The following is a 26,588-nucleotide window of genomic DNA, read 5'->3' as shown; positions in this document are numbered from 1 at the left end:
GAAACTTATAGAACTCCCTTTAGACAGGATCGGAGAAGAGGATCCCCACGCCACATAATTGTCAAAATGACCAATGTGGAAGCCAAGCAGAGAATCTTAAAGGCAACAAAAGCAAAGGGCCAAGTGACATTCAGAGGCAAACCAATTAGAATCACTCCAGACTTCCCAAACCAAGTTATGAGAGCCAGAAGGGCTTGGAGTAACATATTCCCAATTTTGAAAGAAAACAACTTCCAGCCAAAAATTTCCTACCCAGCAAAACTTTCTATCAAATTAGATGGAGAAATAAGAAGCTTCCATGACAAACAGAAACTGAAGGAATTTATGTCTTCAAAACCAGCACTAGAGAAAATACTCAAAGAGATTAACTACAAAGAAGAAATAGGTAACACACATCAGAACTAGAGAAACAAGATTTTCCATCCAACAGACAACTAAGATTGGTTATATGTGGAGATTCATTATTTATGTTAGTCTGTTACCTATCTCTAAAGGGTATTGTTTGCCTTTATTGTTGTTAATTTTTAGGATTTCTAGTTGGAATATTAATATACCTTCAGATATAGCATTTGGAAATATTTTATCCCATTCTATTAGTAACTCTTAACTCTGTTTACATTGTCTTTGGATATACAATATGTTTTTTATTTCTTAGGGAGTTTGTATACTCTTCTGTTGCCTGTGCCATTGAAATCATAACCAAGAAATCACTGCCAATTTCAATGTTGTGAGGTTTTATGACCCAGATTTTCTCCTAAAAGTTTATAGTCTTAAGATTTATATTTAGGTCTTTTATCTATTTTGAGTTAATACTTGTATATGGGATTAGGTAAGGGTCCAATTTTATTCTTTTCCATGTAATTATTATGTTTCAACAATATTTAGTTAAAAGATTATTATTTCCACCACCAAATGTTCGTGGAAACCTTGTCAAAAATAACTTGACAATATAGGGAAGAATTTAGCTCTAGGCTTTTATTTAACTCCAATGGTTTATATATCTGCCTTTAGAATAGTACTACACTGTTTCAATTATTGTAGCTTTATATGGTTTGAAATCAGAAAATATATATCTTCTAGCTTTGTTCTTTTTCAAGATCGATGTGGGTACCTAGAGTCCATATTCCATATTAGGATAGATTTTTTTTTTCTAAAAAATAAATATATAAATATATGATAGTTTCACCTAAAAAATAGAAAAAAATAGATTCTCTGGTAAGAAAGAAAGCAAAAAGAAATATTGAAATGTTATCTTTAAGTCATCAAAAGCTTGGTATCAGACAAATGAAACTGTTATGAGAGATTATCATTTTTAATTTTGGATAAATTGCTATAATACTAGATGTCAACTACTAAGCCAAGCATAGGAGGGGGGGATAGGGAGAGAACGGGGTGGGGATCGGGTGGGGGCTGACTGGGCAATGTGTGCATGTATGTCTACAAAAGTATGTATCCCACTATGATGTATGAATACAGTGCACCAATTAAAAATAAATATGAAAAAAAAAAGTGATTCCTAAAAGTTAGACCATTTGTTAATTTACACATTATCTGGAATTAATCAAATTTGTTTCAGATATGGCAGCTTCTATCTAATAAGTCAAAACAAAGAAGCAGTGTGCTGAATTTCAAAATCAATCAGTACACAGAGTAAAACATTTGCTTAGTGCCAAAAGTAAAAGACCTAAAGCACTGAGAGAGAGGCACAGGAGGGCGGGAGGCCGCGCGAGGTACCTTGGAGCTGCCTCTTGCACTCGGCTGGCTGGAGGGTGGAGCAGAGCTGCTGCAGGTTCCCCTGCTCCACCTGGTGCATGAGGTAGAAGAGCTTCCAGAGCATCTGCACCGACAGCGTCCCGAAGGGCATTTCAGACATGAACAGCCAGATGCCGAGTCTGCATGTTTTTTAAAAAGTAAGAAGAATGTTATATTATTCAGCTTCACCATACTAAGAACGTAAAAACAAACTCACAGCTCTCATAGAATTAAAAAAAAATTGTAAATTATACTGCTACAACTTTTTTTTCCCTGGAACTCAGGATTGAATTCAGGGGCATTCTACCTCCGAGGTACACCCTAAGCCCTACTTTTTATTCTTTATTTTGAAACAGGATCTCAATAAGTTGCAGAGGGCCTCACCAAGTAGCTGAGGCTGGCCATGAACCTGCAATCCTCTTGTCTCAGCCTCCCAAGCAGGCACCACCAAGCCCAGCCTGATACAACTTTTCTAATGTTTTTTCTAGGAATATGTACTGAAATTTTTTCTAGACTTTCATTGGTACCTTAGTCTCACATCATAATGCAGTCACAGTGATAGTGACATACATGCACACAGCCCTGCTCCCTCCTACCTCCCCTTCCCCATACATGCTAGAGATTGACACTGGTATTCTCACATATGTATATAATGGCAATGGAAGTGCTTTCTTCACTGATTTTCCATCCTTCCCCCTTCCCCAAGACCACACCCCTGGCTCCACTGGAGTTTCTCCTCTTTTCTCTAATATTCTTTCTATTGTGCTCAATGATACATAACAGTAACAGTGAACCTCAGGAAGCATTTAATTTATGCCAGGTACTGTTCTAATTGCCCTATCATACATATATGATACATGATAAACACACACACACACACACACACACACACACACACACACACTCACTCAGGTTGACTATCCCTTACTCAAAATGTTTGAGATCATAAGTGTTTCAGATTTTGGATTTTTTTAGATTTGGGGATATCTGCACACACAATAATAAGATACACAGGGGATGAGACCCAAACCTAAACATGAAATTTATATTTCACATATACCTTATACACATATCTATAAAGGCAACTGGATACAATATTTTGGTGCATTTGCATTTTACTTCAACAAAGCACATGAAGTGTAGAACGTTCTACTTGTGACATCATGTCAACACTGAAGTTTCCGATTTTGGAAGTTTTCGGATTAGGGATGCCCAATCTCCATATAACATTAACTCATTTCATCCTAACACCAAGGCAATAATTATTGACATTACCCACAATTAACACATGAGGCTACTAAGGCAGAGAGAGAACAGTACAAGGCAGAGCTGGGTTTTGAACCAAAGATGCTGTAAGACCCGGGTGACAGAGAAGCTGCCATCTAGATGTGGATGTACGTGCTGGGTGGTGTACAGGAAAACACATGCATGTAGGACTTGATACTGTTTTATACAGATCCCAAATTAATGAAGGGAAATTGTAGAAGCCTTAAGAGTAATGTCACAAAACAGGGTATAATTTAGACTTCAAATTCTCCATATGGCAGACACCGGGTACGCCTGGCTTAGGTTTCTGTTGTCTGTCTTTCAGTTTGGTTTGGTTTTAGGTTGAGGGGATAACTATTGGCAGATACTTCCATCAGAGTAACAAGTAAATTTAGATTTTTATTTATTTTATTGTACACTATAGTTGCACATCATAATGTGGATCATATTGACAATGGCATACACTCACACAGTACTTGGTTTTATAGATTTAAATATCTGGTTCTCATATAATTCATTTCCTAAAATAAGTAACATTTTAAAACAATAGCTCTCAACATTTTAAAAGTTAAAGTAATTTTCTTTGAGAATACATATAAATTTACCACTTGGTATTTAAAAGCTACTGAGTAACTAGGGCATGCGCTGTGCCTCTCAACCAACAAGCACAAGACTGAGTGATGGATCCGAGATGGAAGGCTCCCCCAATGCACCGCTCCAGCTTGAGCAGGAACGGGCTGCCGCACGGACTCCCTGAGGGCCCAGCACAGGATTTGCTGCATGTCACAAGACCACCAAATTCAAGATGTCCAAGAGTACACCATGTAGCAAGACTAATCTAAACTTCTACATCCAAGTTCTGTTTATGTAAAACCCATGCCTTCAGAATACCTAAAAGTGGTTAACACTAAGCTAAGGAGTCCTGAGCTTTCTGTAAGTTACTCTGTTCTTCATCGGACACCACATAAATAAGAACAATTGCTTAAATTTGAAAGGTCCTTCTTGGTTAAAAAGCATTTCCATATATTATCGTGATTCATCTTCATAACATATCCATGAGGTTGATAAAGCAGTAGTATCATAATCTTTATCTCCATTTTATAAATGAAAAGTGAGATCACAAAAAATATGTGACTTGCCCAGGGTACCAAGAGTTAAACTCAGTGCACAACACACAATGAATCAAGGGCTGAGCCAGAAAGGAATGCAGACAACTGGCTCTGGAGAAGGCGAAAGGCAAAAGTGGGGGAGAACTGGTATTCATGAGCAGAGGTGTTGGGTACAGAGGCCAGCTCACAACTCAGTGTAGGTGCGATCCTGCAGCAGAACGCGCTCTGATACTTGGCCAGCGGCTTGAGGGAAAGCAGTCAAGATACACAGGAGTACCCCTGCCCATGCCTTAAATGTACCCAAGGCTGTGAGCAGCAGCACAGATCAAATGGTCAGAAGATAGCATTTACAGAATGGAGTCAGGAGACCATGACCCATTGATGTTCCTTTATATTTGAACCTTAGAGTAAAGCAATTTGAATAAAACCAGCAAACAGCTTATAGCAGGTATTGAGCACCTACTGTGCCTCACTGAAAGCACAGAAATTAAGTATGGATATTCATCCTTATCTCCCCTGCGTATGGCTATCCAAAAGTCCAGAGGCGCGTGGCAAAACTAAAACATCAGGTTTGAATTATTTTAAGACAGAAAGAAACCTGTGCGAGATATAACTTCAGCCAAAAGGCGATACACTAGAAATAGGGATACTAAGGCCCAAGAATTTGTCCTAGATAAGAAATAGATGAAATAGACTAAGACATTACCACAGAAACCCAGTTTAATCAACAACTTTCACTTTGACCTTTTTTTTACCAATTCTCACCAATTACCACCACATATATCTTACCTTTTGGCTTTCAGCACATGTAGGACAGCTCTCAAAAAAAGCTCATCAAATTCAACCTGTAGTTTATCCAAGGAGTATGGCTGGAAGGCTGATTCCACGCCTCCGTTGTGGCTCATGTACTGTGCCCAATGGTCACTCACATAGCCAAGGGTCATCCTGAGCATGAGTAAAACAACAATCACATGGTTGTAAGTGACAGAATAATAAATAGGAGAGGGGAATAAAGTTTGTGTGGAGATGGAGGGGTGGCCAGAGGTGAGGGGAATGGTTGGGAGTAGTAGGGGCCTAACTGAAGAGGGACATATGGAAATGGTTCTGCAATTGAAAAATAAAAGAAGCTGGGCATGTGGCACACGCTTGTAATCCCAGCATTCGAGAGGCTGAGACTGGAGGATCATGGTTCGCGGACAGCCTCAGCTACTTAGTGAGGCCCTCCACAACTTAGTGAGACCCTGTTTCAAAATAAAGACTAAAATATAGGGCAGGGGGTGTAGCTCAGAGATCAAATGCCCCTGAGTTTCATCCCCAGACCCACAAAATAAAAGAAAAACATAAGAAGAATCTCCAACATATACAAAGAAAAGTAAGCAGATGGAAAAAGAGAAAGAATATAATATACAATATTCATACATGTAGATATTTACAGAATAATGTAAAGAGTGAATACTGATCTTACAACAATAATAATAGCAATGCCTTTCCTATGTTTACTAAGAAAATAAAACGAGAAAACATGGTTCAGGCACATGGTAGAAATGTAATCATACATTATATTTGTGAGCTAAAAATTTTTTTTCATTGCTTTTTTATCAAGAAGAAACAAAATGAATGTCTGAATGGACTCTTGATAATTACAGGTTATAACAGATAGGTTAATAACGCATAGGTTTTTAGCTTTTAAGAAATTACCCTCCAGGTCACCAGCCATCCCTTCTCCCACAAGCTCTTTTCCCTAACCCTCTACCCAAGGTCTGATCTAGACTTTAAAAGTGACCTTCGAGCCGGGCATGGTGGCACACACTTGTAATCCCCGCGCTTGGGAGGCTGAGACAGGAGGATCGCTCAGGTTCGAAGCCAGCCTCGGCTGGCTTAAGAGACCCTGTTTCCAAATAAAAATATATGAGTCGTAGAGTGTAGCCCAGTACCACCAAAAAAAAAAGTGACCTCTGATCTTTGAGAGCATCCTTAAACCTTTACCTGGCCTCATAGTTAATGGGTACATACTTAGAGCAAGTGAATGATACTGTTTTATTGTGAAAACAAAAGGGAAAAATATTTTATAGTTTTATGGAGTTCTTATCTGGAGGGAGGATATTAGAAAAAAAAATAAATGCCTAAATATATGTTGTAAAGAAATGTCCAGTAAGGATGATGATGAAAAAAAAGGATATAACGCTAATTCCAAGAAAAGCAGTACATATATATCTACAAATGTATTAAAGCACTTGATAATAAAACCATAAACCCAGTTTTTGCTCAAATACACGGCAATGCTTTCCTAGTTCAAATACTGATTAAGTTTTCACAATTTTTAAATAGTATTTACCACAAATTAGAATAAGAACAGATAAGAGAGGAAACAAGAAAACAATGACATAAAAGAGCCACAGCCAATTTTTTATAGCTAAATGTCAGCTCCAAGGCAAAAGCTAGGAGGCAGAACGGCAGGAAGGCAGCAGGAAGAGCCTGCATTTTCCTGGACCTTCAGCCCAGACCTCGCCCCAACAGCAGCTCGGAGGATTCTGACTCTATCAACAACTATCCAGAAAACCATTTAAATATGACATAACTAGCCAAATACTTCAACTAAAAACATTTGCAAAATTCCTATCTAATAAATTAAAGAAAAAATAATTCTTACTTTTATGAAAAATAAGCCCTGAGGTAAAAATGCTCACCACCCCAACAATGCAGTATCTGTATCTGACCAGAATAAAGCAAGGACAGACCGATGCACCAAAAGCAGTGTTACCTGATCATGTAACCAATGCGCTTCACAAACTGCCTATAGCGAGCTCTGTTGAATGTTTCTAATCCCACAGCCAAGAGTTCCACTAAGGAGTTGGCAAAAGCAAAAATTTTCATCATCTCTTGAGGTCTTGTTGTTTCAGGCATATAATCACCTATAAGTTAATCAGATAGAAGGGGAAAACTACAATTACTATAAAACAAGCAGCTAGCCAGCTGTGGTGGTGCACGCTTGTAATCCCAGCATTCAGAAGGCTGAGACCAGAAGATCGCGGTTCGCAGACAGCCTCAGCTACTTAGTGAGACCCTGTTTCAAAATAAAGACTAAAAAATAGGGCAAGGGCTGTAGCTCAGAGGTCAAATGCCCCTGGGTTCCATACCCAGACCTGCAAAAAATAAAAATAAAAAAATAAAACAAGCAGCTAAGAATACAGGTATAAATATATTAATAAGCTGGGCGTGGTGGTGGCGCACGCCTGTAATCCCTGCGCTTGGGAGGCGGAGCCAGGAGGATCACGCAGGTTCAAAGCCAGCCTTGCTGGCTTAAGAGACTCTTTTTCCAAATAATATATTAAAAAATAGTTCTGGGAGTGTAGCCCAGAGGTAGAAGGGTTCCATCCCCAGTACCACCCCCAAAAAAAACTGTGTATATATATGTGTGTATATGTGTGTGTATGTGTGTGTGTATATACACACACACATACACACACACACACACACACACACACACACACACACACACGCCAAGATGGAGAGGAATTAACAATCCCATTTCTCTGGCTCCTATATAAATGGAAATTGGAAAACTTGAAAGTAAGTGCAAAAGTAAAACAATTTATTCAAGTGAGTGACAGGTAAGCTAGTTCCACCCTTCCTGCATTTAAGCACTAAGTGGGAAGTTACAAGTGCAAGAGGAAGAAAGAATACAGGCACAGGAAAACCTGAATCACGAGCCTACAGAAGAAGCAAGACCTGGTGCTTCCTGTGTTGAGCTTTCTACTACCATGTGTTTTCTTTACAACAACAGACATTTGTCTACCTTGTGCTTTAAATCCAAGAAGATGTTGAAAGAGTTCATGAAATGGAAACTGTGATAAAAGGATAACCAAGTCATCTTCATTAAGGAGAATCCAACTGGTCTCAGGGTCTTCATCCTACAGGAAAAGAAGCAAAGTCACTGTAGCTGATCTGATCAGGTCACAGTGTAATATGGAGTTACAGGAGCTAAAGTACTAACAGGTTGTAATGGTACACATGTGGTATCCTCATGAGTCCTCATGGACTTTTCCTCCAGGATAGAGATTTAAAGCCTTGGTTCTATAGATAGCTTATAAATCCTCTAAAATTACAAGCATAATTTCATATGTATCTGGGTCATGTCCATTCTTCAGGGGTTGAAACTGTTTCTCATCAAATTTTCATCCCAAAAAAAATAGAAAAAAAAATTCCTCTAGAGTGAGGACCTTACTATGTGGTTCAGTGCCTTGACAACATCAATTAAAGAACCATGTACTAGAGTTCTAATTATTTTAGCTACAATTCTCTTCTCCCAAAATCAAGGTCTATAGAAGTACTCAAGAGATTTATGAGGAACCAATTAACATTTGCTACAGATGATTGAAGTCTGCTCTCAATTAGTGCTACTGAAAGCAGAATAAAAATAACAGTAGTCACACACAGATTGTGTAGAGGATATCGATAGGGTCTTTCTGTTTGACTCAAATCCTAGAATCACCTTAGAAGCCAAGGCAACTTGTATTCTAAAATACAATACACTTAAAAAGAGGAAGTATGTAAAAAGATCCTAAGAATTTGGAGAATATATCACCTCAATTCCAACAAGGGACTAATACAATTCATAGCTTCCTATGCCACACAATTTTTTTTTTTTTTTTTTTTTTTTTTTTTGGTGGTGGTACTGGGGTTCCTGGAAGCCCTTCTACCTCCGGGCTATACTCCCAGACCTATTTTTATATTTTTATTTGGAAAAAGGGTCTCTTAAGCCAGCAAGGCTGGCTTTGAACCTGTGCAATCCTCCTATCTCCGCCTCCCAAGTGCGGGGATTACAAGCATGCGCCACTACACCCGGCTATGCCACATATTTTTAACCTCGGGGGTCTCTGCTGTGGTTCAGATGTAGTTTGTCCCCATAGTTCATGTGCTGAGAGCCAGCATGGAACCTTTAAGAGGTGGGACCTAGTGGGAAGTCCTTGAGCCACTGAGGATAGTGTCTTGGGAAAGAATTAAGGAAATTCTCCTAGGTCTCCTTGGTAGTTCTCACAAAAGGGCTCCCATAAAAAAAAAAAAAAAAAAAAAAAAAAAAAATTCAAGATACTGAGTGTGATGGCATATGCCTATAAACCTAGTACTGAGACAGGAAGAGCACAGGTTTAAAGCCAACTCAACAATTTAGTGAGGCCCTCAGCAACTTAATGAGAGCCTATTTCAAAAAAATAATATGAAAAATAAGGCTGAGTGTGTAGCTCAGAGGTAAAATCCCTAGGTTTAATACACACACACACACACACACACACACACACACACACGCACGCACACTATCAAGCCTGGCCTCACCCAGCTTTCTGGTTTTCTACTTTGAAATATCATACTTCCTCCTGCATACTCTCCGCTATCCACTACGGGGCCCTCACTAGAGCTGCACCATGCTATTTAGGCTTTCAGCCTCCAAAACTGTGAGCTAATTATACCTTTTTTCTTAATAAAACTAGCTTGCCTCAATTATTTTATTACAATGACACAAAACAGACTAATACAGTTTCCAAAATGGCTAACAAACAAAAGCCTTAGAAACTACTCAGAAGCAGCAATTCTCAAGTCTCGCTGCCTGGGCAAGGTGTATAGGTTACCCAAGTGATTCTAATATATAAATGGTGTTGAGAAGCCACTGATGTGGATGAATCAGAGTGCATTTCTCCCCACAGCCTTTTCTGATTCAACAGCATTCCTAACTTTCTCTACTCCCAAAATTCTTGAATTCACTCAACATTTAAAGAATGTGAACCAGGAGCCAGGCACCAAAAGAGGGTTCTTAGTCATTGTCTGTCTCTGGAATTAAATGAAGGAGCCCTTCCAGAGAGAGAGAGAGAGAGAGAGAGAGAGACAGACAGACAGACAGACAGACAGACAGACAGAGAGACGGAGAGAGAAAACTTCTCTCATAAGAAACATTATTCTGAGAGGGAAAAAGTACTATTCACTACAGTCTTTAAAAGATCAATTTGTACCAGCTCTGGGAAGCTTTCTTTAAAGACCACTTGGCTTCCAGGTGTTTGCACATCCACATCACTGAGCCACCCAATAACTGCCGTGTAAGTGTCAGGAGTAAAACTGTGATGGGGGTTGCCCACTTCTGAATGAGCACCTGGGGAAATACACAGCCATGGTCCCCACAACTGCTATGGGCGCCATATTAAGAACCATCCACTGAACACCTTCAACTGTGGCCATTCTAGATAAGAACATCCAATCAGGATCTGGACCAGAAAGAAACACTAGAGCTAAAAATTAGGAAATTTTCCTTATAAATACACTATACACTACACATGTATACAGCAGAAAGAAAAACTAACAAGTATTACCGCAAAAGCTGCATTTTGCTGGGCATGGTGGCGCATGCTTGTAATCCCAGCATTTGGGAGGCTGAGACCTGGAGGATCGCGGTTCGCAGACAGCCTCAGCTACTTAGTGAGGCCCTTTGCAACTCAGTGAGACCTGGTTTCAAAAAATAAAATAACAAAAAATAGGGCAGGGGGTATAGCTCAGAGGTCAAATGCCCCTGGGTTCCACCCCCAAACCTGCAAAAAAAAAAAAAAAAAAAGCTGCATTTTGACCATTAAATCCTCATCAAAAACAGGAAATCAATTTCTATCTTTCAAATAAGAGCATATGGATAAGTTTATAAGCACTAAGGCAGAACTCTGATGAGCCCTAGCTCTCCATAACTTAGACTCTATCTGTAGGTAAGGCTTTTCAATCCCAAGAACTATATAAAAGAGAACTTTCACATAGTACAGTTGTATTTCACTCCCAGGCCGCAGATCCTCCCCGCTGAATACAAGGACACTGTAGGAAGGGTGGCAGCACAGCACGCTGGCTCCAAGCCCCGGCTCTGGAGGCTCTGGATTTAATTATTATCTGGGACAAGATACTTCACCACCGGCACTTCAGTTTCTCCATTTGTAAAATGAGAATCATAACAGTACTTACCTCAGAAGGTTGTTGGAAGAATTAAAGAACATAAAAAGTGCTTATTTCTGGCACATGAGGATTCAAAAATGAGTAATTGAAACGAAGCAGGCGGGATGAATTACCTCTTCTCCTCCCTCATCTACCAGTGTCCAGGTCCCAGATGCAGGCCCTGAAGATGGTGGCTTCCACTCACTGGGCTTCATGTGGCACATAAACTCTGCTCGATTTCTAAGGGACAATGAAATTACTGATGGCATAAACATAGAAAGCTCCACATAAGTGTGTTCTGGATCATTTACATACCCTATAGTGATTCAGCATAAACTCAATCTTCCAATGGTTTAAATTAGTAAATTAAATCAAAGATACTACACTGAAAATACTAGGCTGATCATCAAATACTGGGCTGAAAATCAAAGATACTAAACCTTGTTGGGTGTGGTGGCACATGCCTGTACTCCCAGCTTACGTAGGAGACTAAAGCAGGAGGATCACAAGTTTGAGGCCAGCCTGGGCAACTTAGTGAGACCTTGTCTCAAAATAAAACTAAAAAGGGTCAGGGGATAAGCTCAGTGGTATAACATTTGCCTACCACGTGTGAAGCCCTGTGTCCCAGCACCTCAAAAGAAAGGGAGAAAAAGGACGGTAAAACCTCAGCAATTTTGGTGGAGAGACCACAACCATTCTCAATTATAATGATAAGCAATTGTAGTAAAGAAATTATCATAGTATAGCTCACACTTCACAATGGAACCTCATGTATGTGGACTGCTGCAGCACCTTCGCGTTTTAAACCATGCCTACAAAGTAGTGCCACCTTTAGGAAATGTGCCTTACCAAACAAAATAGGCTAATCCACGAGTAATGCAAGGGCTTACTTAGGGCCAAAAATGCACATATAAATGCAGAATCAAACCAATGTGCGGGAGCAGCCCCTGCCTAGAGGCAGTAAGGGAGAGGAAGCTGGAGAAACCCAGGGGAACCATGCTGTTGGCTGGATCTGAGGAGCAGGTATAACCAAGACAGACTCTTCGTCTCAGTTCTTTATTCCTTTCTCTCTGGAAATTCACCCACTTCTCTTTAAGAGAAACTTCCTTCCATGCCAGCCTACAGCTCTAGTGCTGCCCTGTCAACCAAACGACCTCCAAGTGTCACGTATATGCATCGGTGGCCTCAAATTTACCTCCCTACCAAAATTTGCCTCCCTCCTTTCTGACGTTTCTGTCTGTCAGTGCTGCCTATACTCTCCCAATCACCTGGACCCAGAAGTTATACCTGACCCATTCCCTTCCCATAGTCTTTGTTTAATCAACATTAAATCCTTTTCCCAAGAAGATGACCTTTAGGTTCCCCTCCTCTGTGCCTCCACCACTAGCACTGCCCCAGAGGCTGACGGACTTTCTAGGGCCCGAGAGCGGGTGGCAACAACACCGCTCAGGACTGCCTACACAAAGACCCTGCCTTCACCCAAGTCAAGGATGGGCCTTCTTGATAGTAGGCGAAGTTCCAGAGCCAGAGGAGCCAGATGTTTGCAACCATTCAATTAAGCAGAAGTACATACACTTCTGCCTCCGCTCCATCCTAATCTTCCTTAAATACAACATTAAGTCCTGTTCATACCCTCTCTTGCTACAAAGACCAGACCATATCAAGTCTAGATTCTTCAGCCTTAATTTCAAAGCCTTCTCCCTATCTTCCAAGCCACCCATTATTCACTTATTACCATCTCCTGTACAAACCTTCGCCCTAGCCAAGCTGATCTGCCCGTCCACTGCAGAGTCAGGTAACCTGTGTTGGGGCCTTTGTTCACACTGTCCTCCCCACCTATGGGTCTCCCTCGTCTTTCTCCCCCAATAAAATCCAGCCCATTCTTCAAAGCCAGCTCATCCACCAGGGAACCCTCTTTGACTACTCCGTTCAACTCTTTGGTTTCTGTATTTCTATTATAGCAATCACAGCTTCACAATCTAGCACTTGGATCTTTGTATGCCCCCGGCCCCCCTGACTCAGCACTAAATCTCTTCTTCTAAGGAACAGATCATCTCTTTGGTCTGTGGCACCTTTCATAATGAAATATACAATAAGAGAGACAAACTCACTAAAAAGGGACCCAAAAAAGGTTACAAAGCAGTTAAAACAGTCACTGTGGGGCAAGGGGCATCAAACTCAAAGAAATTCTGTGATGTTAAGTTCTAGAATGCTGACACTTCCCTTAATAGTTATTCTTTGGATCTGGGCAGACAAGGAAGCCAATCCTTTGATAGAAAAGTCTTTCAAATTTCTGCTTCACAAAGCTCTTCCACACTTACTTGACAGGAGACATCAGCAGGGCAAGGGACTGCATGAAATGAAAGACCCCTGATGGGTTATTCAACACTTTGATCTGAAATCAGAAAAGAAAAAAAGTATACTGTAGAAAATCAATTCAAGTGCCCATAATCTTAGTTCACAAGCACGCGAACAAAACAGTTGCTGTTAAGAGAACAAAACTGAATCTGGCACCTAATCCACAAGAGCTAGACACAGCTGGTGGGGTGCCTGGCACCACTCACCCAGAGGTACTCAAAGAGTCAAGGTAGATCTTTACAGTTTCATTCACCTGTAATAACATGGGATGAAGGTCAATATTGTTACTTTAACCCAAAGAGAAATAAAACAAAACTCCCCCTTCTCTCTAAAGATTCAGGCTTCTTGCCACCAGAAATATTAACATCAAGGAAATGTGGAGGAGCTGAACGTGACATACATTTTGGCACCTGCCCATCTGAGTGGTCGCTATGAGCAATTAAATGACTGATCCAAAGGCAAGGAGCAGAGAAGAGAAACTACACAACCAATGGTCCATTTCTAAGAACATGAGGCTGGGCCACACAGCCCTGAGATCGCTGCTGTCCTGATGGTAGCGTATGCCATACCTGTACCAACCATGCTGTGAGGTGGACCAATTCAAGAGGGTTTCTTGAATATTATAGAAAAAAATAGTCCTGGCAAGCCTTCCTGCTCAGAAACTTTACAGAATCAACTACCAATGACACACCCTAGCAAACTTCTGCAATTCTGGCATGATGTCATCAACTGTGTCCCAAAAAGTTTTGGCATATGACTCTTTCAAGTATATACAAAATCTATTGTAAGAATTGTGTGTGTGTGTGTGTGTGTGTGTGTGTGTGTGTGTGTGTGTGTGTTATAAGAATTGAACCCAGGGGCAGTCTACCTCTAAGCTACACCTCCCAGCCCTATTTTTTATTCTTTATTTTGAAACACAGTCTAAGTTGAGGAAGGCCTCACTAAGTAGCTGAGGCTGGTCATGAACACGCGATCCTCCTGTCTCAGCCTTCTAAATACTGAGATTACAAGTGTGCATCACCACAATCAGATAAGAAATTTATTTTAAATACCAATATTTTAAGTAGCCTTCTTTTTTGTAGCAGTTTCTTTAAAAAGAACATAAGCCAGGCGTGGTGGCGCACGCTTGTAATTCCAGCATTCCGTAGACTGAAACAGGAGGATCGCAGTTCGCGGGCAGCCTCAGCTACTTAGTGAGGCACTCCGCATATTAGTGAGATCCCGTTTCAAAATTAAAGAGTAAAAAATAGGGCAGAGGGTGTAGCTTGGAGATCAAATGCCTCTGGGTTCCATCCCCAAACCTGCAAAAAATATATATATATATCTTAAGCCTCCTACCCACCTCCCCCAGAATAAGATCATACATCATACCTGGATGAAAGGAGCAGCCCACTTACTAACGCCAGCAGGGCACCGAAGAATATGGTTTAGGAGGAAGAGGTGATCTCCAGGACAGCCAACTCTTTGTAGCACTGACACCTGAGCAATAAAGGACTCGGGGTTTCACTAGTGAAAAAGAAAACTTATCTAGAGATCTATAATGCCAGCTAGAGTACCGACTGGGTGTGTTTCTAAGTACTGTGATAAAAACATTCTAAATAGTTTCAATCCAAGTCATTTTTATTTTCTGGCAAATTACAAATCACTAATGTTCTTGGCCACATGTAAATAGATGTAAGTCAAGTCATTTATACTTAGTTGGAAACAGTTTCTCAAATCAAAACAAGTATTCCTGGAAAATCATCCCATGTTTACAAGCTAGTATGAACCTAAAAAATAAAAATAAAACACATACACACAAGGCAGACCCACTGAAAAACAGAACCAATAAACAGATACTCCCTCTGTAACATACCTAACATTATTTTAAATTTCCCAGTTCCTGAAAAGTTTCTTCTTTCTCTTACAAAAAGGTTAAGTATGACTAGGTCAACATTAAACATAAGATAACAAAAAGACTAGCCAGGCATGTCTTGTAATCCCCGCCCGCACTTGGGAGGTGGAGACAGGAGGATCTGCAGGTTCGAAGCCAGCCGCGCTGGCTTGAGAGACCCTGTTTCCAAATAAAAATATAAAATAGGTCTGGGAGTGTAGCCCGGAGGTAGAAGGGTTTCCAAGAACCCCAGAACCACCAATAAATAAATAAATAAATAAATAAATAAATAAATAAATAGACTGAAATGTGGGAAATGTTCAGATTAGATTTTTATTTTGTCATTATAAATCTAGCCCTCAGCTTGGCATACCTCCCATACTTCTATTTCTTCCTGACTTCAACTCTGAGCTAAAGGCCAGAGCCAGGGTTCATGCAACATAATACTTATTAGACAGAAAAGTAGCCTGTGCTCAATAATGCACTAGATGAATAGCTTATTACCATGTGTACTGAGCAAAGAAAAGTCGCTAACTCATCCAATAAATTAGCTGAAAAGCTGTCGAAGAAACAAAGATGATGAAATAAGAGGTAATTCTTAAATTATTTAGCAACTAAAACAAACAACAAACACTACTGTGTCTATTGCTGTTCCCTTACCAATTTCTGCAGCCAGAGAAGAATATCGTCGTGGAACTGAGTATCCTCATTTACTCTCCTGGTAAACATGAACAAGACACTAATGCACTCCTTCAGCTGACACAGATCAGAGGGAATGCTTTCAGTCTGTTTAGATGCTACAAATGAAAGAGAAGATTAAATGACTCCCACATAAGTGGTACTTGGAGGAGAAAATGTTGTGGGGAGTTTTTTGGGATTTTTTTTTTTTTTTTTTTTTGCATCTTCACTTAAAACAAACCAAAATATTTAGTTAAGATAAAAATCCAGGAGCCTCGCCACAAGGTGGCACATGCTTGTAATCCCAGTCCTTGGGAGGCTGAGACAGGAGGATCACAGGTTCACAGCCATCCTCAGCTACTTGGTGAGGCCCTCCACAACTTACTGAGACCCTATTTCTTTTTCTTTTTTTATGGGTCTGGGGATGGAACCCAGGGGTATTCAACCTCCAAGCTACACCCCCTGCCCTATTTTTTATTCTTTATTTTGAAGCCGGGTCTCACTGATTTGCAGAGGGCCTCACTAAGTAGCTGAGGCTGTCCGCGAACCACGATCCTCTGGTCTCAGCCTCCTGAAAGCTGGGATTACAAGCGTGTGCCACCACGCCCGGCTTGAGACCCTATTTCAAAATAAATAACAAAAAACAGAGCTGGGGGTATAGCTCAGAGGTAGAATGCTCCTGGGTTCAGTCTCCAGTTCAATAAATAAATAAATAAATAAATTTTAAAAATCCAAACAAAAAATTTCCATTACGATAAAGATAACTAGGCCGGGCGTGGTGGCGCACGCTTGTAATCCCCGCGCTTGGGAGGCAGAGACAGGAGGATTGCACAGGTTCAAAGCCAGCCACGCGCGCTGGCTTAGGAGACCCTGTTCCCAAATAAAAATGTAAAAATAGGTCTGGGAGTGTAGCCCGGAGGTAGAAGGGCTTCCAGGAACCCCAGTACCACCAAAACAAAAAAAAAAAAGATAAAGATAACTCTGGATTTCAGGGCTGAAGGCGCAGTTTAGTGACAAAACTCTTGCCTAGCATGTGCAAGGTCCTGGGTTCAAACCCCAGTACTGAAAAAAAGAATATTAATTCCTACTAAACTATTAAATATTTCAGACAAGAAAAACTCAACTTTTTCATAATTTATTATATTTTATTTGAAAACCAGCAGATCTCTAGTCTACCCATACCTCTTTGATTAGTTAAGAATAAAAGGTAAGCCAGGCATGGTGGCGCACACTTGTAATCCCCGCGCTTGGGAGGCGGAGACAGGAGGATCGCGCAGGTTTGAAGCCAGCCGCGCTGGCGTAAGAGACCCTGTTTCCAAATAAAAATATAAAATAGCTCTGGGAGTGTAGCCTGGAGGTAGAAGGGCTTCCAGAAACCCCAGTACCACCAAAAAAAAAAAAAAGAAAGAAAGAAAGAATAAAAGGTAGGGGGAAGAAAGAGGCCTTACTTTTATAGAACCCTAATATCTCTCCCAGAAAGAAAAACTTCATAATTCAATAATTAATGCTTACTATATTATGGAACAAAGGCTGATTTCTTAAAAGCAAAAGTAAGATGAAAAACTCAAAACATTACAGATCCTCTGCTGAAAATTAAACAAAATAGTCTAATAAACTAAACAAGGAAAAAATAAAGTACAGGAGAAGAAGAGTGAAAAAGTCTTCTGATTACTAGTTTTAGAATCAAACTCTATTTGGATTCCATTTAGTAAAAAGCACAGAACTTGAACAGCAGGGGCCATTACTGACAAAGTGGGCTTTCTGGCATCCCAGACAAGCAGAAAATGATTGTCAGGGAGATGGGAGGCCTAGCACTGCTCCCAAGAAATGTCACTAGGGAGCCAAGTGTGGTGGCGCACGCTTGTAATCCTAGTCCTTGGGAGGCTGAGACAGGAGGATCGCATGTTCACAGCCAGCCTCCGCTACTTAGGCTCTCGACAACTCAGTGAGACCCTGCTTCAAAATAAAGAATAAAAGAAAATAGGGCTGGGGTATAGCTCAGAGGTAGAATGTACCTGGGTTCAATTCCCAGTACTGAAAAGGGACCAATTAGGACACAGTCAATTCAACCAGGCTGTACCCCTCAGTTCTTTTTTCCTTTCTGGAACACAGGAGTGTGACATGCAGTACTTACACACCTCGGCCTTGCTGATGAATTGCTAAAGATCTCAGAGCAGGTGAGCTACTGAGCAACGTGTAGATGTAAGATTCCACTTGCAACTTCGAGAGCACAGAAGTGTAAGAGTGAAGGGCCAGGGTCTGGTGGAGGTGCTCACATTTGGCATCAAACAGCTTCTTTAGCTCTCCCAGTGCATTTTCATTCATCTCTACTCTCTGGTAGCGATGATAGCCAGACACTTTCACTTGATCTGCACAGATACCCTAGTGATAGATAAAGCACAAAATATGAAACCAGTTACTCTGCACTTGAAGCAACCAGGAAGCAGGTGTAAGGTACAGGCCTTAGCACTATTTTCAAAGAGTTTATAATCGTGGTGAGGGAACAGTACTACTGTGTAGAAAACAAAACCAGTGACTATATAATCATATGCCAAAATTATGATGCCAATCATGAACATATAACAAGTTTAGAGAAGAAAGAGTAACCCTACGAAGAAGTCTGGGGAAAAAATGCAAGGAAGGAACAGAGCTTGCCCCTAAGACTGATGACTGATGATCTTACTTTAATAAACGCTGACGCTGATGTAATATCCCTTCAAATTCAAGGTACTTCAAAATAGCTCTTGGATCAAACCCTATTATTCTGTGTAGTGTCTGTGTATGCATGCTTGCGTGAGCGTGTGTGGACTGGGGATTGAACTCAGAGGCGTTCTACCTCTGAGCTCCACCCCCAACCCTTTTTATTCTGAAACAGGGTCTCACTAGGTTTCTGAGAGTCTCATTAAGTTGGTGAGGCTTGTCTTAAACCTGTGATCCTACCGTCTCAGCCTGCCAAGTATTGGAATTACTAGTGAGTGTCACCATGCCCAGCTTAATCCTTTTATTCTTTGTGGTTCTGCCACAAAGAATAAATCTCCTCTCCTTTCCAGAGGAATTCTTCCGGCTATGTTCTTGATTCTATCCTCTCCTTTTCAATATTTCCAAATGTCTCCCTCTCCACAGACTCCGTCCTATCTACAATCATTGACACACAGTCTCCCAACAAATGAGGACTAGGGACAGGGAAACCTCCTGTTTTCCCCCAGTATCTCCTCCAGCTTCTCCCCATGCCAAACTTGTTAGGAGTACACTTCTGTTTTTTGCCATCCTCCCAAGCCACTATGAAATGGCTGTCTTATGGTCACCTTGGCCCCCACAGGTTCACATCTGGTGGACAGTCCTGTATCCTCCTTCCTCTCAACCATAATGCTCTTCACTCATGGGAAATTTATGGTATTATGCTCAAATTCTCAAACTAATGGTCCACGAGCTGAATCTGACCTGGAGACATGACTTGCTGGCTTAGCCTATGTGTATGTATGTGTGTTTAGTTAGATGCCAACATTGCCAATTAGGATCCTGCAAATAAAACCCCAGGTTTCTAGCTTCTCTTGGAAAAATCCTAAGCAACAATTAGCTAGAATGCAAGAGGGTTGTTCCCTCTAAACCAGGCATGAGCTTCCCCCAACAACCAGCCACCGCTGCCCTATTTTGCCTGCTTTGCTCTGACGGCTTACACGCCTGGCCCTAGGGGCAAAGACAGGGTCAGGGTGGGTATGAGGGGCAGGCTGCAGGCCTGGACAACATCACAAACTCCCCCAGGATCCTACAAGCTCTACAGAACATGAGTCAAAATACCTGTACAGATATTTGCTCCTCCTTAAAGTGCCACAGTCGACTTTTAGCATTTTGGCAATCAGATGTCAGAGTAAGGAGCTCGGCTTCAGCCAGCAGCAGTTGCTTCCTACATCGTGAGTAGTTTAAAATCAACTCATAAAATTCATGCCTGTCCTGATGAGCCATGCTGTCAAATTCTTCTAAATATGATTCAACATTCTCCAGCCATGAGCCAGGCTCCAAGATCTTTAGCTGCTCTTTAGTAAATGGTACTAGTTCTGGTTGGGATGGAAGTTCTGGGTAGAGTCTCTCACTACAAACTAAAGGTCTCACGGCCATCAAAGCTGGTACTTCGCCAGCAATCTCAGCTGGTAATGGGGGATACAGTTTCTTCACTCTAGGTGGATGAGAAGCCTCTTTGGCTTCATAAGAACTCTGAAAACCAACACTTTGAAGCACCACTGAAGAACAACTCAGGGCTTGTCTGTCTTCTTTTCTATTTTGAGCTTCTCTGATTTGTAAATTTCCTGTTTCCTGCTGAGCATAAGAAAAATCAGATAGCAATATGCTGTCTGGAGGTCTGCTTTGTGCCAATATATTTTCTTCTACTTCTGTAAAGTTTTTTGGGGAGTCTATTTTAGTCCCAACACCTTCTCCAGAGTCCACCTTCAGCTTGATTTCAGTGTCCTTGATGCCTGCTGTGACCTCTTCCCCTTTTAGGGACTCTGGGTTACAGGTCAGGGATCCTTCAATGCTTATGGTCAAGGAGGTGAGTGGTACATCAAACATTTCACTTTCGTTCTGTCCACTGGCATCGCTCTGGAGCTGGGAATCAGAGAGCGCCTTCAGACAGTCTCCTTTGAATTCACAAGCTAGAGAAGGGATTTCCTGTTCTCTGGAGGTTTTTGGAAGGGAGACCTCATCAGAATCTTCTGTCCGAAGAGTTTCATGTTTCTTCTTTTCCTGAAAACAAGATTTATAATGTGAAACCATTTCCAATAATTGGTGCTTTCAGCATGAGGAATATTTAAGCCTAATATAAATCTAAGTTTTATCACTTTAAAAAAATTGGAATCTAAATTCACTTCATAAGCATGTGTTTTTTGTATTATCCAATTTTGAATGAGTTGAATTTGGAGCCCTTCACTACTCTCACTTTAAAAGAAAAAGACATCACAATAACAGCAAATTATGATCCAAAAATGGAAGAGGAAAGTCTTTTATTTTTTATTTACCTATTTATCTATTTATGTATGTGTGTGTTTGGTATTGAGGATTGAACCCAGTGGCATTCTATCTCTGAGCTATACCCCCAGTCCTTTTTATTTATTTATTTTTTTTATTTTGAAATAGGGTCTTGCTAAATTGCTGAGGCTGGCTTCAAACATGCAATCCTCCTGTCTCAGTACTGGGATTATAGGCATGCACCACCATGCCCAGTTTAAGAGGAAAGTCTTAACTGGATTGTCCACCATTCTGCTAAAGATTAAATAAAACAAAACAGTCACAAACCATCGTAGACCACTGTAGTTTAGTCTTCACTTTGACCAATATATTTGTACCAAACTCAGACAGAAATGGTTGGAATGTAAGCACCAAACAACCATGGTATTTATTAGATTATAGCCCATAGAAAAATAAAATAAATATCCATGAGCCCACAGTGACATAGTTATCTAATGAAGTTACCTGAATAAATCAATAGTTGAATAAAACTGATAAGAAGTGACAATTCTTTCATGCAGAAAAAATTCAATTAATAACACAGAAGAAATGAGAAAAACAGAAAATCACCATAGGGGATAGAAGTATAGCTCAGTGGTAGAATGCTTGCCTACCTAATGTGTGAGACCCTGGATTTGATCCCTAGCACTGCAAAAAAAAAAAAAAAAAAAAAACAGGCACAGCAGTATATGCGTGTAATCCAAGTACTTGGGAGTCTGAGACAGGAAGATCGCAAGTTCAAGATCAGCCTCAGCAACTTACAAGGCTCTCAGCAATATAGCAACATCCTGTTTCAAAAACAAAAAATAAAAAAAAACCCTGGAGGTATAGCTCAGAAGTAGGATGCCTGAGTTCAACCTCCAGTACCATTTAAAAAAAAAGGAGGTAGTCAGATAATCACCATTAGAACACTATGATTTTATTAGTCCACTTTCCATAGCTGTAATAAAATACCTGAGATGGATATTTAGTTTATTTAACTCACAGTTTTGAAGGTTCAAAAGCATGGTGCAAGATCTGATAACAAGCTCACACTGGGATTGCAGGCATTGCCACCACATCCAGCTTTGAAGCAGTTTTGAAATCCAAATGTGTATTGGTATAACACTGTTAACTAACACAGAGAGGACACCGGAGCAACTTGGTATGACTGTCTCAAAAAAACTGACCTTTTGCTCTTGATGGGACTCCTACTGTTTTGATGGTAGCCAGTGTGAGCTCTTGATCAGATCCAGCATCATGATTTTGAATTATACTGAAGTTAACTTCTTGGCTTTGATAATCATTCTATGTCACAGAATATAAGGTTACATAAGATAGTAACAGACTCAGAGGAGGCTGGATAAAGAGTATACAGGAAGGAATTCTCTGTATTTACAACTTTTTCACTAAGATCAAAGTCATCACCAAAATAAAAAAAAAAAAAAAAGTTAGCCATTAAAAAAAAAAGATGAGCATTCGGGAGGCTGAGACAGGAGGATCACAGTTTGCAGACAGCCTCAGCTACTTAGTGAGGCCCTTTGCAACTCAGCGAGACCTTGCTTCAAAATAAAGAATAAAATATAGAGATGGGGGTGGAGCTCAGAGGTAGAATGCCCCTGGGTTCCATCTCCAGTACGAAAGAAAGGAAGAAAGGAAGAAAGAAAGAAAGGAAGGAAGGAAGGAAGGAAGGAAGGAAGGTTATAATTCCAGCACTTGGGAGTCTGAGACAGGAGGATTGCAGGTTCGTGGCCAGCCTCAACTACCCTGTTTCAAAATAAACATTAAAAAATAGAGCTGGGGGGTATATCTCATAGGTAGAACACCCCCTGGGTTCAATCCCCAGTACAGAAAAAAAAAGAACTTATAGAAAATTATTTAAATAATATGTAAATAAAGTTGTTATATTCAAATAAACAAAAAAAACCTAACTGAAATACTCAAATACTTCCTTTTAACCATGAAATTTTAAGAAAGTTATGTAAGCTGTCCATTATTTTGGATTATTCTGCTCTGAATATCTAACAAAAAAGGCTGACAAATGAAAATCCCCCAAAATGGGGCCTTTTTATGTTAGGAAGAAAATGTTTTGAAATGGAATTTGAGGTCAGCTCTGTACTAGTATTGGGAAGAGGGTTTAAAATGTATTAATGTGTCAGTATCGGGAAAGATTTCCAATTTTAAAATATATCTTCTTTACTAAGAAAGCCAGGGTTAGCTAACAAGAAGAAGAGACTTGTAATTTCCATTTGTAAAGGAAGGAAGGCTAGAGCCAGGAAAAATGTGTGTCCTTGCATTCCTAAGAACAATTTAACACATTTTCACATTTTGGGGGATAAGACAAAAGGTAAAAGCCTGTGTCTGGAGACAGATGCCTCCCCCTTTAGGCCATAAATTCGGCTGGAGAGATAACAGAAGCAGAGCCAGGGCTGGAGATAAGGGGTAACACTATCTCCAAAAATCAGAGGGCAACCTGCTGGACTTAGGATAAAAACTCAGTGAACTGGAGTTCTTTGGCATTTTCATTCGAATTGCCCCCCTGTGCCCCTCTGCAGCACAGGGCTGTAACTATTTCTTTATTTCTATCTTTTTAATAAACTTCTTTAAATCCTCAGCAGCTGTCCAAGCGATGAATACTTATTCTTAGCTTAGGACAAGAATCCACGGTTTTTCTGTTTGTCTGTCTGTGTGGTGGTGGTGGGGGATTACTTCTCCACACACACACCACGCACATTTCACCCCCGCAACAAGCTCACCATAATGATAACTGCCAAACATTTGCAAATAATAATTTTTTAAAAATACCCCTCAATATTACTTCACTCTACATTGGAAGTGGATATTAGATTCAGGTCTGATGCATATCTAACACAAATCAATTTGTTAAACTGCCTAAAAGCTTGAATAACAGGAAGATACTATCAGTGTTAATAAGAAAATGAAAAAATATGCTCACTTTGTAAAGTGTGATGTTAGCACACTTATAATAAACAGATTTCTCGCAACGGGAGGCAGCAAGAAAAAATTAGGAAGAAAATAGTTACTAGAGTGAGAGAGATGTTGGCATATTAGGGCAGAAGTAAAGTTTTAGTGAGTTAAACAATTTCATTTACAAAAGTAGAAAAAGAACCAAGTGAGACCCTCGTCAACCTAAAGAAACCATGCTTCCAAATAAAAGTGAAAAAGGACTGGGAGTGTGGCTGGGAGGCAGGATGCCCCTGAGTTCAATCCTTAGTGCCACACAAAAAAAGTAAGGAAGTAAATGGTGGAATGTAGAATAGACAGAGACTTTTTCTCTTAAGCTGTATTTGGGTGTTAAATGCCAAGTAGGAGAAAGAGAAGGCAGGGAGCTGGAAGCCATCATAGGATGGACTGAGTAATCCTGGCCTGGGAAACTCCTCCTCCCCAACCCGCAGGCCAGCCCAAGGCTTGGTCCCCAGCCCACTGGGCAGTTTTAAACCACCCTGTGTTGCTCCAACATTTCACCCCACCCCCACCTCGATGCTTTCTCTCCCCACTCCAGAATCACCCTGGCAATCTCTAATTTTACCTCTACCAGCTACTCCTCACTATCCCACAAGGTGCCTATCCACCTTCTTGGAAATAATCAAAGCCATAATGGCCACAGTTAAGATATTAGATAATCAACAAAGAAACCTTTTTTAAACCTTGCTACTATATCTAGAAGAACACATAAGCCTTTGTTTAGGTTTTTATTTACCCTGCAGATGGAACTCACCCCTCTGCATTTCAAAAGTAGAATCAAAGAAACTCTCCACCTCTGCCTCAGTTAGGGAAGTTCCTCCACAGAGGGAATTAATCTGGAGTTGCCCCAGGGAAGGAGGTGGGGAAAGGGAAGCTGGTGCTTTGACTCAAAGCCTGAACTAGCTACAATCAACTGGCAGCAGGGAGGGATGGGCAACAGGGGGAAGCGTGCTGCTTGAGCAGGAGACCAAGGCCTGGCTCTGCTCCCTCACAGATCTCTGAGATAGGGACATGACCTGTGCAGTGCATAAGGAAGGAAAGGGGGCTTGCTGCGATCGGCACCAAATGGGAGCTGTGCTGAGAGCTCCCTGTGGCTCACTCCTCTTTTCCAAAGTACAAAAATGGAAACAGGTCTTGTTAAGGCTTTGATACGAAATATCCCCCCAAAGCTCATGTGTTAGGCAATACAGCAATGTTCAGAGGTGAACAGATTGGATTATGAGGGCTCTGACCTCATCAAAGGATTAATCCATTTGATGGATTAATAATTTGAATGTATTTACTGGAAGATAGTGAGGACAATATGTCAGCTGGGCAAAACTGGAGGAAGCAGGTCCCAGGGGTGTGATCTTGGGATTACATCTGTCCCTGGCCCCTTTCTGTCTGTGTCTCTCTTTGCTTCCTGGCTGCCAGGAGCTGAGCAACTTTCCTCTACCACGTCCTGCCGCTTTGATATTTCTCCCTCAGAACCAGTCAACCACAGACTAAGCTTCTGAAACTGCGCCAAAATAAATAAAAGGGAACTCCTCTAAGCTGTTCTTGTTAGGTATTTTGGTTACAGAGACAAAAAGCTGACTAACACAGGTCCTGAACAGTCCCCAAGCCTCCAGCCTCTGCTTAACCACTAATTCATCTCAAACACCACTGTAAGACTGGTCTCCCTAAAACACCACTCTGAGCAAGACAAACATAGTCCCAGACCTCTACTTAAAGAAAGACTGACTCTTAACTCTGGCATTGAGGGCCCTTGATGACTTAGTTATGATTCTATCCCAAAACCAACCAATTCACATAGACCTCGCTCTCAACTTCCACAGCAGGTTCCTATCATTGGGCCCACGTCCTGCACCTGGGTTATTTATTTTTATGTTCTATCTCCCCAGACCACAATTATCTAGACAGCAAGGACTATATTTTAGGTCTGTCTTATCTGATCTGCCACTGATTTTTTTTCCCCCCCTGCGGTACTAGGGATGGAACCCAAGGGCATTTGACCTCCAAGCTACACGCTCTGCCTATTTTCTTATTCTTTATGTTTGAAACAGGGTCTCACTAAGTTGCGGAGGGCCTCACTAAGTAACTGAGGTTGTCTGCGAACCGCGATCCTCCTCCGGTCTCAGCATCCCGAATGCTGGGATTACAAGCGTGCGCCACCATGCCCAGCATGCCACTGATTTTTGATACTGTATTCAATAAATATTTCTTAAGATAATAGCAATGACCTGTAATTCACAAGAATCTGAGTACCAACTCATGCTTAACTCAGTTCCAAGTACTGGAATTCTAGGACAATGAAATTATTGAATTATCCAAAAATATTTATATCAACCATGTTCTCTGGAACATTCAGAAGTTTATTTTTACATGTTTTACAGAAAGCAAAGGAAGATGCAATGAATTCAGAAGAAACAACTTTCATTCTAAAGTGGAAATCTTCTCAAAATTCCATTTCACTTAAAATGTAAAAAGAAAGCTAGCTTCCAATTACATTGGCAGCTTTAGTTAAGTAGAGATAAAAACATAGGAGAACATAACTATATATATATATATATATATATATATATATATATAATGATTATCACATTGTAAAATAAAATTTAAACAACTCCACACATGTTTACTAAGCCACCTGT

At 40.7% G+C, this 26,588-nt stretch overlaps 1 protein-coding gene across 2 annotated transcripts in view; it reads right to left on the bottom strand.

Moving 5' to 3' along the window:
- EPG5 (ectopic P-granules 5 autophagy tethering factor) overlaps window positions 1–26,588 on the bottom strand; it is a gene marked incomplete at both ends in the record, with an annotated part of 104,642 nt that overhangs the window by 71,658 nt on the left and 6,396 nt on the right. For both annotated transcript variants that reach the window (XM_080714842.1, XM_080714843.1), the window contains 10 exons: window positions 1,735–1,892; window positions 4,917–5,072; window positions 6,889–7,039; window positions 7,924–8,038; window positions 11,216–11,321; window positions 13,403–13,476; window positions 14,811–14,918; window positions 15,973–16,109; window positions 18,129–18,372; window positions 19,789–20,730. In XM_080714842.1, coding sequence (XP_080570968.1) covers window positions 1,735–1,892; window positions 4,917–5,072; window positions 6,889–7,039; window positions 7,924–8,038; window positions 11,216–11,321; window positions 13,403–13,476; window positions 14,811–14,918; window positions 15,973–16,109; window positions 18,129–18,372; window positions 19,789–20,730 — 2,191 coding nt within the window. The remainder of the gene's footprint in view (window positions 1–1,734; window positions 1,893–4,916; window positions 5,073–6,888; window positions 7,040–7,923; window positions 8,039–11,215; window positions 11,322–13,402; window positions 13,477–14,810; window positions 14,919–15,972; window positions 16,110–18,128; window positions 18,373–19,788; window positions 20,731–26,588) is intronic.

The sequence above is a fragment of the Muscardinus avellanarius genome (assembly GCF_963383645.1).
Source record: "Muscardinus avellanarius genome assembly, chromosome: 17".
In the NCBI taxonomy this organism is placed as follows: domain Eukaryota; kingdom Metazoa; phylum Chordata; class Mammalia; order Rodentia; family Gliridae; genus Muscardinus; species Muscardinus avellanarius.
Note: the sequence above shows the minus strand (reverse complement) of the source record. Positions and strands in the feature narration are given on the sequence as shown.